We start from the raw sequence: 12305 nt of genomic DNA, 5'->3' as shown, positions 1-12305 counted from the left end.
AATCCAAACATCAGCATCCGTGTTGAAGAGGATTATTCCCTGGGAACAATGCCAAGGGAGGTGAGCAGTTTCACATGCATTAGAACCAAAAAATGTGGAATTTTTAGGTAAAGGTTGAAAAACTACAAGAAATTGCAGGGTGTAATTACAAATTCCCTACAAGTGAAAATAGTGAAAATTTGATCTTCTGCCTTTCTAAAAGCAAAAGTTAACCACACCTCTCATCTAATCTGGAACACGTTTCTGGGGTAGCCTTGCCCTCTGCGCAGGCACTCCTCCTCTGCTGCCAGAGCGTAATTGTATTTAAGGCCTCTGTCCCTTCTTCCAAATTCTACTGAAATTGGCCGAAGCAGTTCAAGTTAGTATCAGGTAAGAAAGCAAAAGCAAGCAAGGGTACCCCATAGAGGAAAGCCACACAGACTGATACAAGTGCAAACACAACCTGAATGCATGAGCTATGCCTCCTTAGAAAGACAGGTTGGTCAGAACTCACATAACTGATACAATCTTTCTTTAGTCTATTGGGCTACTCCACAACCATCTGTACTCCAGACCTGCCTAAGTTGGAATAGGTCACTTAATATGCTAAGGCATCATACACACATGCAACCAGTAGAAGAAACAAATACTTCCTACCACGTTAGATATGAAGTGCAAAAATCCACTCCTAAAGTTCTTCAGCTACAAAACCTCCTGTTAACCATTGTAATCCATGCACCACAATGCTACTTAGACCACGCGATCTGAAATATAGTGTCTGTCTTCCTACATTGATCTTGTTTGGACAGATCTTGTTGTTTGGACAACAGTCACTCATCTTATCCTGAAGTTGGAATTACCATAAGCAGCAGAGTATGGACTTTGCAGCACTGGAATCAGAAGCATGAGGCAGAGATGACAGCACGCTGGGTGTAAAACCCTTCCATGGCTAAAGCATGGGAATTCCTGCTGATATAGGTAACAGTCTACAACTGGTGACTGACAAGACTTTTTCTTCTAGCGGCCTACTAGCTGTTAGTCCTACTGGAAAATTTTCAGTGTAGAAATAAAGAAAGGAGGGTGATTCAATATAAAAATATAGAAATGTTTTAGATAACAAAACCTCTGACCTCCATTTACAAACACAAGAAAAAATATTCCTCGAGTTATACTTTATAACCCATACCATCGATGAAGACTAAGCAAGGAACAAGCCAAATATCAACTATTAACCAAAATGAAATATCCAGTATTGTGCAGAATTTTATTTTTATTTCTACTATATTGTAATTTACAAAAAATATGAAAAGACTAAAATCTAAATAAAGTTTTTTATTTTAAGAAAAAATCTGCTTCAAGTTTTGTCTGTTAATTTCATTACACATGGAAAGTTTCATTCTGTAGCATGGAGTCTTCATCTGGAGCACTAGTTATTAAAAAGTGGCATCTCTTACAGCATAAATACTGAATTTCAACCTCCCAGGAACTGAACAGTCAAAATTAATCCCTCTGAGCACCAAGTTTAATGGTGGTACTGATAGTAAATTCGGATGTGTGTGAGGAACAGTTGCCTTTGCTATTATTCACCAGGTCATTCAAGTATTAAATGTCCTCAAGCTTTAGGAATGCATTAAAATTCCAAATGCAAAACATGAAAGCTGTAATGGGATAAACCCACTAACGAACTCAAACTCTACACTATCAACAGAAGAGAGACAGATAAACTTGCAGTAGTTTTCAATGGAGAATGACCCACCCGTATTTCAAAACGGGCATTGCTCACTCTGCCTTCCCCTGCTTCAGCTTCTGCCTTTTGCTGAGGGGAGCTAAGCCTGTCGAAAGTCAGTCTCAATTTTTGAAGTAGGCAGAGCAGCAAGCTAAGGCACTGACATTCTCATTACCTCTCTCACTGGCGTCATCCACGAGGACGATTTCTTCCAGCATGTGTCGCGGCGACCGGTTTATCACACTATGAACAGTTCGCAGGAGCGTGCTCCAAGCCTCATTGTGAAAAACAATGACAACGCTTGTCGTGGGAAGGTTGTCTACATACACCTTCGTTTTACACCTACGAACAAAAATACAGCATATATTTGGAAAGGTCAAGCCTTCAGTTAGCACTGCAATTTTGAGGTTTATTTCTGAGTATCAATACTAATGTTCATGGCATATCAATTACGTAGGCATTTGTATGCAAGGTATGACAAAGGAGCAAATGGTGCACAGGTTTATATTTTTACCTAAAAAACACCCTGACTTTTACGTATACATGTATGGATTCCATCCTACCACTAAGAAAGAACAATCTAAATTCAATAACCAGTTCTAGAAAGGAAAGAGACTTCCATACTGCTAACGCAGAGATGATAACAGATAATTTATTTATTTTCACTACCCCTGATTTGTGAAGAGTAGCATGCCCAGATACACTAATCCAAGTCCCTAATTCAGGCCTGCATTCCCCTCAGAGAGCAAGGGGGAAATCCTAGTACTGTAATGGGGACAGAGGGGGAAGGGAGAGAGACAGACAAAGTAAGAAATGGCAAACGCAATAAAAACTATATAATGGACAAACCCAAACAATAACTAAACAAGGTACAGAATTCTGGACAGCACATATAGGACATTTATAATTTATTTATAAGACCTTATAAGTGCTTATAAATATCTGAAGGGTGGGTGTCAGGAGGATGGGGCCAAGCTCTTTTCAGTAGTGCCCAGTGACAGGACAAGGAGCAATGGGCACAAACTGAAGCACAGGAAGTTCCGTCTGAACGTGAGGAAGAATTTCTTCCCTCTGAGGGTGACGGAGCACTGGAACAGGCTGCCCAGGGAGGTGGTGGAGTCTCCTTCTCTGGAGATATTCAAGACCTGCCTGGACAAGGACCTCTACAACCTACTGTAGGTGACCCTGCTTTGGCAGGAGGGTTGGACTAGATGACCCACAGAGGTCCCTTCCAACCCCTACCATTCTGTGATTCTGTGATTTAGGCAAAATAAGATTTCCATTCCAAGTAACCCCACACTCAGCCAACGTTTTACACTCTGCAATACTATTTTAAAACCAGTGATATTTTCAGTATCTCCTAGAAAAATCAATACGCTGTACATAAAGCACTCTTAACAACTGTGAAAATACAATTTTGCTCTAAAAAACAAGCATGCAAATTTAAGTGTTCTCCGCACAGATCTCTTCCGCCTGCACATTCAAAATCACACACAGAAACTTACAGAAGATTTGCTAGTATTAGGTCCTTTAAGAATCAAAGCTAAAGAGATCTATGCAGATCTCAAATGCAAGGAAAACACTGAAGCTGAAAAGAAATACGTTCAATGGAGCTTCATTCCAACAAAAAAGCTTCTATTAGATCCCAAATTCCTGAATTGATTCACTGTAATGTAACCTGATCTAAACACTGTTAAAATATGTTAACAAGTATTTGTGACTATCACCTTAACAGCAGCGCTGTCTGAGGGCATGAGAAGTACACAGGGCATATCCTCCACCCTAAACATATAAAAACGATACTGAAGGAACAGCCTGCCAGTACAGGATCACAGTGTCAGCATCTATCCCCACCCTTTTACCTCTTTGGAAAAACCGGTGACACCAGGAATGTCAGCCAAAACTGAGCTCCCAACATGAATATTTTATTTGCTGGCTAACTGGGTTAGCCAGAGTTCTTCTAAGTGAGAGCAGCTCTCATAGCACATAGGCATTGCAGTTCTGAGGTGGTGGCAAAATACCAATGTGCACCGAGATCCCAGCAAATATCAGGAAGTCCAGATGCAATTGAAGAAATATCTGGAAAAGCTTCTGTGGAATCATGTTTCATTTCTGAGAATTGAAGCACTGGGATCAGGCACTATCTGTCTTCAGTTATACTTATTATATAATTATGGTCAAATTTAATTATTCACCACACTGAAGTGAACATCATATAATCTTTAGGGAAAGCAGCCATATATCCCTGTTTTCCGATTTAATTCACATATAAAAAACCTTGCAAAGCATGCCAACTGATAAAGTTATTTCTGTGGTATCACTTGAAAAATAAAGTAGCTTTTCACAAGAATGCTATGACTTTTAGATGACAAATTAGATCAGAAGCCAAATCATTTTTCCCCCATGTTTGTACTTGTTCAGCCTATTTTGCTGCTTTAAAACCAAATTCTCAATGTTTTATTCCTTCTTCTGCAATACTCCCTAGACCAGAAAATAAGTGTCTGATTGTATACCTGCAGCTACAGTAGTAATACAAATCCACTAATTGTTCGTCTACTTTTTGGCAAAATATTTGTAAAAAAAGTTGAGAAGCCTGTTAGCCGTTCTTTGTGAAAAGCAATAACAAGGTGTCATTCACCAGGAACATCTTCCTGGGGTGGCCACAGGATCTACCTACATTCAATAATATGAAATCTCTCATCTCCACCCTTGCCTTTTTTTATGGTTTCACAGAAGATATTATTTTACCAAACTCAAATCAATGAATTGGTATAATAAAAGGCAGCCAAGTGATCAGGGACTACTATGTTTATAAGCCATCACATTGTCCTAAGTATAAATACATCAAAACATTTAAGATCCATCTTTGAAAGGGAACTTTTTAGCACTATGAGGAAGGCTTGCAGGAATTTTGAGACACTCCTCCCCCTGCAAGGGATTCCCACTGCCCTGTCCTGCAGAAGGTGAACATCCTCCTTTCCATAACGAGACTTGCCTATTCTTACCCCCCCTGGAGATCAACCCTTTCTGGGTAGCAATTTAAGAGTGACCCTGGATTGGTTTGTTTAACGGTATATAAAAGGCTGCCATGCGTAACACAAGGGTGTTCCATAACAAAACTGGCTTGGAAATTTTTGAATGCTATTCTTGATAAAGTATTTGGTGTGAAATTATTCTGGAAAGATTAATTGATGCAGCCAGGATAAAGGAAAGAATTCATAGCACGATATCTGATTCTTAATACTCCTTTCACCTGCCCTTCTATATACACCTTTTAGTTATATTTGTACATTTTTTTCTGAATACTTACAAATAAAAACCCCTGTTTTTAATTTTGAAAACACTGACATACACTCCTTCCCCTCCAGGAACATACTGCTGCAGAACATAGGACAAACAAAAGAGAACAGACACCTGTGATTACAGCATTAGCATTCTATGTAAACCTCATGTTTTATCCTTTACTAACAAACATTTAAATGAAGAATCCTTTTTGTATTTCATTTGAAAACAAATTATCCCAGAAATGGATTATTACAGAACTTAAAATTAAGCATTGGTTTCAATCAACAGTTCTGCAACACTAGTAGCAGAATATTGCCATGAGGGGTATGACACATAGGGTATGAATTAAGGACAATTTGAATTTTAATTCACTACTAATATATTATGTTCCTTTTGTTGGATCATGCCTCCAATGGTTTTAAAATTGAGTGCATAATATTAGGAAGGCATACCATCTCCAGTAATTTAATGAAGACTCCAAACAGCAGCTGAAAATGTCTACTTCACATGGAATGCATCACCCTTTGCTTCATCTATGGCATCCACCACGCAAACTCTTGGCTAATGTGACTCCATATATTAGTTAGATTGTGGAAACTCCCCCAAAATGTCAGACATTTTAAATGCAAGCAGAGACTTACTGATCTATTACCTAAAGATACAGAAAAAGAATAGGCCAGATTGTTAAAATATAATCAAGACAAAAAGCCTAATTAGTCTACATTTCTTGATGTACACAATCCAATGCTCAAAACTGTAATGTTCTTTATTTCACAGCAAGTCTCCTTCTCATGCGCTGAAATCCCCACCTTCAGCTGCATTAGCCTTCCTGCCTCATATTTGATTTCTTGTTTTCATGTAATCAGGAAATAAAATGGAAAATTAACTAGGAAATAAAATTAGTCATCCAACATCTTTAATGGCCCATCAAATCACATTGATAAAAAAAAATTAAGTTTACAAGCTATACTTTTAAAAGTTGTTTTACATAGGAGCCACAGGACTATAAAGTCATGACTCTGCTCCAACCTCTGTAAGACGTTCATACAAATTCTTCACACTATTTCAACTTTTTGCAATTTTGCATCATATATTCAGAATGCTTTGGCCTGGTCTCTTATAAATACATGGTTACTCCTAGGTACGTATCTCCCCAAAAGCACAAGGCAGTGTGACAGGTCCAAATTCTTCATAACTTCAATTTAAGTTTATTAGACTAAAAGCAAAGGAAGAAGGACAGATCCTAGCATATGTGTGTACAACGTTGCTAAAGAAGAACAGTGACAGCAAAATAAATACAGGGTGGTGTATCCTGATTTCAAAGTTTTAAATCCATTACAAAAGTTTTTAAGGCCAAAAGCAACTATGAGTTGTGTTATGCTTCTCCATTATTGTGACTTTTTGTGAAGGTGCTAACTGAATCTTACATAGAAGCTCTGCACATTCTAGATAAGGAGATGTTCAGGAAAAAAAAAAATCTCAAAGAGAATTTTATTTAGTAGATAATGTATAGCCACTTGTAAACTACTTGATGTTACTTCAAATGCACCTGAAGAACCTCTGAATAAATTGCTTTCCTCTTTTGTCCTTCAACCCAGAGTACAAATAGTCCACAGGAGACATTACAAAAATAACCAGAAGAGACATCAAGTAAGGCACTTCTGTCCAAATGAAATTAAGCCATTACATCTCAGAGTTTAACTGCTGGTTCAGTACAACCTTGCAAGTAAAGAAGACAACTCTTTATTTTGCACTTCCTACACCACCATAACCATATACTCTCAACTCTCCACCACATCTGGCAGAACTGGAAGCCTCTCTTCTCTCATTCCAGTTAAGGAATGAGAAAAACGTACTTCACCACTGACGGGACAGAAGAAATCTACCAGGCAATCTTACAAGATCCTTCATTTGAATTCCTCAGAAGGTGAAATTCATCTGATACCCATCTGCTCTGCTCTGTGCCCGACTCGGAGATCAATAAGGCTTGCCCACTCTAGCCATTGGCACTGGAGACACAGAGACGCCAGGAACTCAGAACACCGCCCTTCGCTATCCTAATACCAACTCAGTTTACTGTTGGGACTTTCACAAACTCATCAAATATCACCCTAAAAAAATGCAGCTGTGCAGCCATCTTATTATGGATTAGCACTTGGCATTTTATCAGTACTAGGAAATTGTATTCTTGGATCAAGTTATTTAGAAATTATTTCTAAAAATCGAGACTGAGTGCTACATGTGTAAGATTATCGTATCTTGAAAGACAAATACTTCAAATGTTAGCAGTGATCTGTTTCCACACCCTTCAAAGTCATGCTATATCATTTCTGAAAGTAATGTAATAAAACAGGATTTAATATCCTGACAGTTCTTAAATACTTTTGTTTCACAGACAGGCTAAAGAATCACACGCCCCAAAAAAAGCTACGAACAGGTTAATGGTCTTGTAGAAATCAACAACACACTACCATAATGTTTCTGCAGTGAGACACAATGAGGAAAGCCTCACCACTGAGGTAAAACATGGGAAAAAAATTTATATCATTTTCTAGAAAGATGATGTCATAATTATATTCTGCATTAGAAATACATAAATTTCTAAATGCTACAGAGCAGATCTCTACCCCTTCTGACGCTGCCAACAGGTTATTCTCCACAGAGGAGCAATGAGAGCACAAGTTAACATTGGAACTTTTTTAAAAAAAAAATATGTAATTTTCAAAATGAGGCCACTCATGCTTACCTAATCACAAATATTAATAGACTCCAACACTATTCGAGCCATGACTTGCTATACCTGATATCAATTATTCCCAGATTCCACCAGCCTTTCACAGGAAGAAGGCATGACCAATAATTTACAGTGGCCCAAAACCACTAACAGCAGTAAAACACGTATGCAATCCTTGTTTTCTAGCCCAGTGCATACAACCCAGAGCACTCTGATAAAGGACAGAGATGGAACGTAGGCAAAAGCATCTCCTGTGCACCAAGCAGCTGAGTTGGGAAACTGCACTAGAGCTCAGGCTGGAGCCGATATGTACAGTATGATAATGCAGTGCCGATGCATTTTTGAAAGCTGTACTAGCAACAGATTGGGGCAGGGAGGGAAACAGATTTAGTCATCTTACAAATTTAGTACACTCTTATCTTGCATACTGCAAACAACAGTTACAAGTAAAAAATGCAGTTATAAATAAACTGCATCCCAGAACTCAAATTTGACAAAGGAATAATCCAAACCTTGCTGAAAATCAGTTACAGCTGAAGTTTTGAGGAAATGCTACACAGCACAGCTTCTGTAATAAATCTGTTTAATATTACTGATGCAATACAAAGAGCATACTCTTCAGTATTAAAATATATTGGAGTCTCTGGGAAGTAAGCATCGGTATCCTTAGACTTGAAAATATACATTTATTTTCTCTTGAGGTTACCAAAATTAATGCCAGATCGAGAGAGCAGAAAATCAGAAAATGCGAACTCCTCTCATGAAACTTCAGGCTTTAATTACTGATATCTGACGAATACCACTGCAGTGCCATAAAATGTCAGTAGTCCACTCTTTACCCATCCATTTGCCATAAGTTATAGCCTGCAATAAAGTTAATGTAACAAAGCTGAGGCACAGCTATGCCCAATGTGACAACTCCTCACTACTTAAATCACCAATGAAAATAGTTTTGAAGTAAGACTCAGAGTCGCCCTGAAGCTGCTGAGGCTGACCTACATTTCCATTGGAGGATGACGCCCTGTAGCAGGGGTGGCAGAGAAGGTGTCAAAACACTCCAGCAAGAACCACCAGCACTCAAGTTAACTGGTGCGTTTCTGGTAAACACTGACTTAGTCTTTCCTGGATATGAGCAGCAGACTCATGATATCGTTATGAACAAGGGTGTTAACAAATCTGCTACCTACATTTTTTAAGAATACCCCAAGCCCTCAAACTGAAGACAACTGAGCTGGATAAAGACCTGATTTTCACACAGAAACAACACATCTAAAAGGGCTAACAGCAATACTTCTGAGAAAGATGGAATCACTGACTGTCGTAACATGCCAAACCACTTTTCACTACACAGACTTTGCATACAACCACAGTTATAACTTGTGGCCGCACAAAGAAAAGCACTGCAGATAAGGTTGCAACAAAACTTCACGCTACCTCTGAAGCTGCTTCTTCCAATCAAATCAGAACAATTCGGTTTAGAAAAAGGTCTTCATTTCTGTAATTGGTATCACAACTCCACTTCATCTTTCTGAACCGGTGACCTGAATGCAGGCAAATCCCTTAGTCTTATTTAAACATTTCCATCCAGCCTGCTTAATGTCTGCCTTTGATAGTATTATGTAATTTACCTGACATCAAGAGTATGAAATTTTCCTTTCTTCTGATCTCAAAGATTTGGATATAAGAAAGGTCGCATTATCTCATGAGTCAAGTAGAAATCTTCTTTAGACCCTGGAAACAAAATCCAAAATGGTCCTTAAAACCATTGTGGTTACAGAATTCAAGCAGAATTTCACAAAAATAATTAGCTGCAATTGACAATATTCCTTATCTTGAAAGCGATCACAGGAAAGCACCTCTTGACAGAAGCAAAACCAATTCTTTCCTCAAAGACTGAAATTGAACCTGAAGTTCTCTAGCCAAATTATTTTCCACAAATGACCTATTGATCTGAATAAAAGTTCAGGATATGGCTGCTCATCCAAAGTGGAAGAAACTCCTAACTAAGAATGAGATTGCCAAGTTTTTGTGTGCATATACAGACACACACATGTATATATATGTCTATATACACGTGTATACATATGGCTATATAAAAAACAGTTTAGAGGAAGCAAGCTGATTTTTAAAGTGACTTTTTTTCTCCCCTCTAAACTTTCTCTATGAAAAAGATTTATAGGTAATTTCTTCCAGCTAACTCATTAAGTCAATGTGAATAAGAACATTTCCAAATGTTAATTCTTACAGTGGGCCAGTAACAAGCTATTTATACACCACAAAAGCCAGATGAAAAAAATATTCCTGCTTGAAAGAATTGTAAAGTCTTTGTTACCTCACAGGCTTTCAGACTTCCAGCACGACATTGTTCAAAGTTACACTGCTGGTCATCAGATCAGTAGATTTCCTTTACAGGCACCAGGCTAATTAACAGCCTGGATTTCTAGCTTTTGACAAAACACTGAATAAATTGCTGAAGTCTTCCACACCACCTCTGTTGACAGCTTTGCTCTTTTTAATTATCTTTTACATCACTATGACCTGAGCTAAATGAATACCAAAAGTTCACAAAGAACATCACAATTCATGTAGATATTTCAATGGCCATGACCTCATGGGGATTTTAATACACATTTTCTGTAAGAAAGGGTTTTTTTCCTCCCCACGTTCCACCTAATCCAGTGCAACTGTGGGCTGCTGCCAAAAGCAATAATCCCACTTTTCACCAGTACAGTTTTGTCTCATCCCCTTCTTTCCCTTCTGGTAATCATACAGCTGCTGAGTGCGCTGTTTTGGTTTGCTGATTCAACAAAATCTACTTTTCTCCCCTTTTTGTTGTGCAATCCTCCATCCAGTCAGTGAACGCCAGGGCCACACAATCATCAGATCAGTATCAACAGCAGCAGTGAGCAGACTTCTTTTGGCTGCAGTCCACATCTGCACCAGATTATAGAATTATATGTAGTATAAAACTACCCCCTTACCTCTTCTCCTGATTTAATATAATTAAAAGAAAAGAGAGCACACCTTCACAAGCCTTACATAGAAGTAAATGCCTGAAGTGCTGCCATTTAAAAACCTCATAAAATGTCACAGATTTGCATTGCAAGAGCATGTTCTTCCATGTGTGTCTTTACTAGTCTTACTATGAATTGGTTTACTCAAACTACTTTCCTCACAAAATGATTGTGTAAATTTTATGAATGTGTCATACTATGATTCAACTGTAGTATCTTAAAGTATACAGCAAATCAATTTGTTTTGAGAAGTTAAAACCCCAAATTCCAGTGTATTCTCACATGTATATTTCAGGCTTAAAAATCAACAATATATTTTTAAAGTACAAGTATGAAAACCAGATGGCAGTCCCATAACTGAAAAACATTATATTGTATCATACAATTAACAGTGCCTAAATCTTAATATGGTTCTTTCTAGGCAAAAAGCTGACAGAATTAGTCATACGAAGGACTTAGAAAGGAGCCCAGCATAACTGCTGTAAACTCCAGAAGATTCATGCAAGTTAGACTTAGAAGAATGGCCTTCAACCCCAGAAAAAAAAAAATTGTCTACTTCCTCCCGATTGTGAAAGCAAGCTTGGCAGGATGAACGGAGGAAGGTAGCTTGATTCAGTAACAAAGCCTTCAATAATAACTTAAACTGACTACGTTACTTAAAAATTAAGGTCTTAGAGATCAGCATCTTATTTTTCCGTTAAGTGGTTGAAGTCATAGTTTGTATGGATTTAGACTCAGTTCACTCAAATATGTAGGGCCACCTGGCTGATTATATCTGAACACTATACCACTCAAAACCCAACATACCCACCTCTTGAATACAGACACTTTGGGAATAGAACAGTTAAAAGATCTCAAATGTCATGCAGAACTAACTGAGGTATGCTAAGATGTTTCATACCCTTAATTCTGGCAAAATTATACGAACTAAGGAACAAAATGACAATGAAGATCTTCTATGCCAAGTTCTGCAGAACCTGCAGCCTTGGAGAAAGGGTTGCTACGGTATCCCAAAGCTATCCACACTCCTCACTGCAGGTCTGCCTCAGGAAGCCCATCTCGTTTCTGGGAAATCTTAGCCTGCAAAATACGACACCCTCCTCGCAATGCATCGCACGCTCCAGTGTGGAGCAGAGCTTACAGGAATGACATCCTTCTGTCCCTCCATTGTTTGCAGCCTTGAGCACTTGTGCCTGGAAAAGAGCAGCATTTTAAAATGCTCTTTTCAAGTGTAAAAAAGTTAAAATTGGATTAAACTCTCACATCAAGCACCCAGGGAAATGTTCCCTTAAATGTTTTATATATACCACAAATTATTAAATAAAGACTACAGCCTGGCACGCTCAGTCTTAGAACACAGTACTCCTTCTTCATTTTACAAAGCAACTTCCAAGTCACCTCCAAGAGCATTGAGAGCAAAACCAAGTCATATGACATGCAGATTTCATGCATTTTACCATACCACTTTCCAGTCTGAATACAGGTCTAAGACACACAGACACAGCTGAACATCTCTTATAGTCATTGACATTTATTTTATTCATTGCCTCCCTCGTCTTCAGCAAAA

General features: G+C 38.3%; 1 protein-coding gene across 3 annotated transcripts in view; it reads right to left on the bottom strand.

The window, feature by feature from the left end:
* The window catches only part of GALNT1 (polypeptide N-acetylgalactosaminyltransferase 1), a 100881-nt gene that overhangs the window by 26401 nt on the left and 62175 nt on the right, over positions 1–12305 (bottom strand). For 2 of the 3 annotated variants that reach the window (XM_075416724.1, XM_075416722.1), the window contains one exon: positions 1881–2047. In XM_075416724.1, the coding sequence (XP_075272839.1) occupies positions 1881–2047 (167 nt within the window). Of the gene's footprint in view, positions 1–1880; positions 2048–9352; positions 9413–12305 lie in introns of those variants that run through there. The other variant, XM_075416725.1, reaches the window with a different exon arrangement.

This window comes from Opisthocomus hoazin, chromosome 3 (genome assembly GCF_030867145.1).
Source record: "Opisthocomus hoazin isolate bOpiHoa1 chromosome 3, bOpiHoa1.hap1, whole genome shotgun sequence".
Classification (NCBI taxonomy): domain Eukaryota; kingdom Metazoa; phylum Chordata; class Aves; order Opisthocomiformes; family Opisthocomidae; genus Opisthocomus; species Opisthocomus hoazin.
The sequence above is the reverse complement of the archived record's forward strand: the minus strand, read 5'-3'. Positions and strand labels throughout refer to the sequence as shown.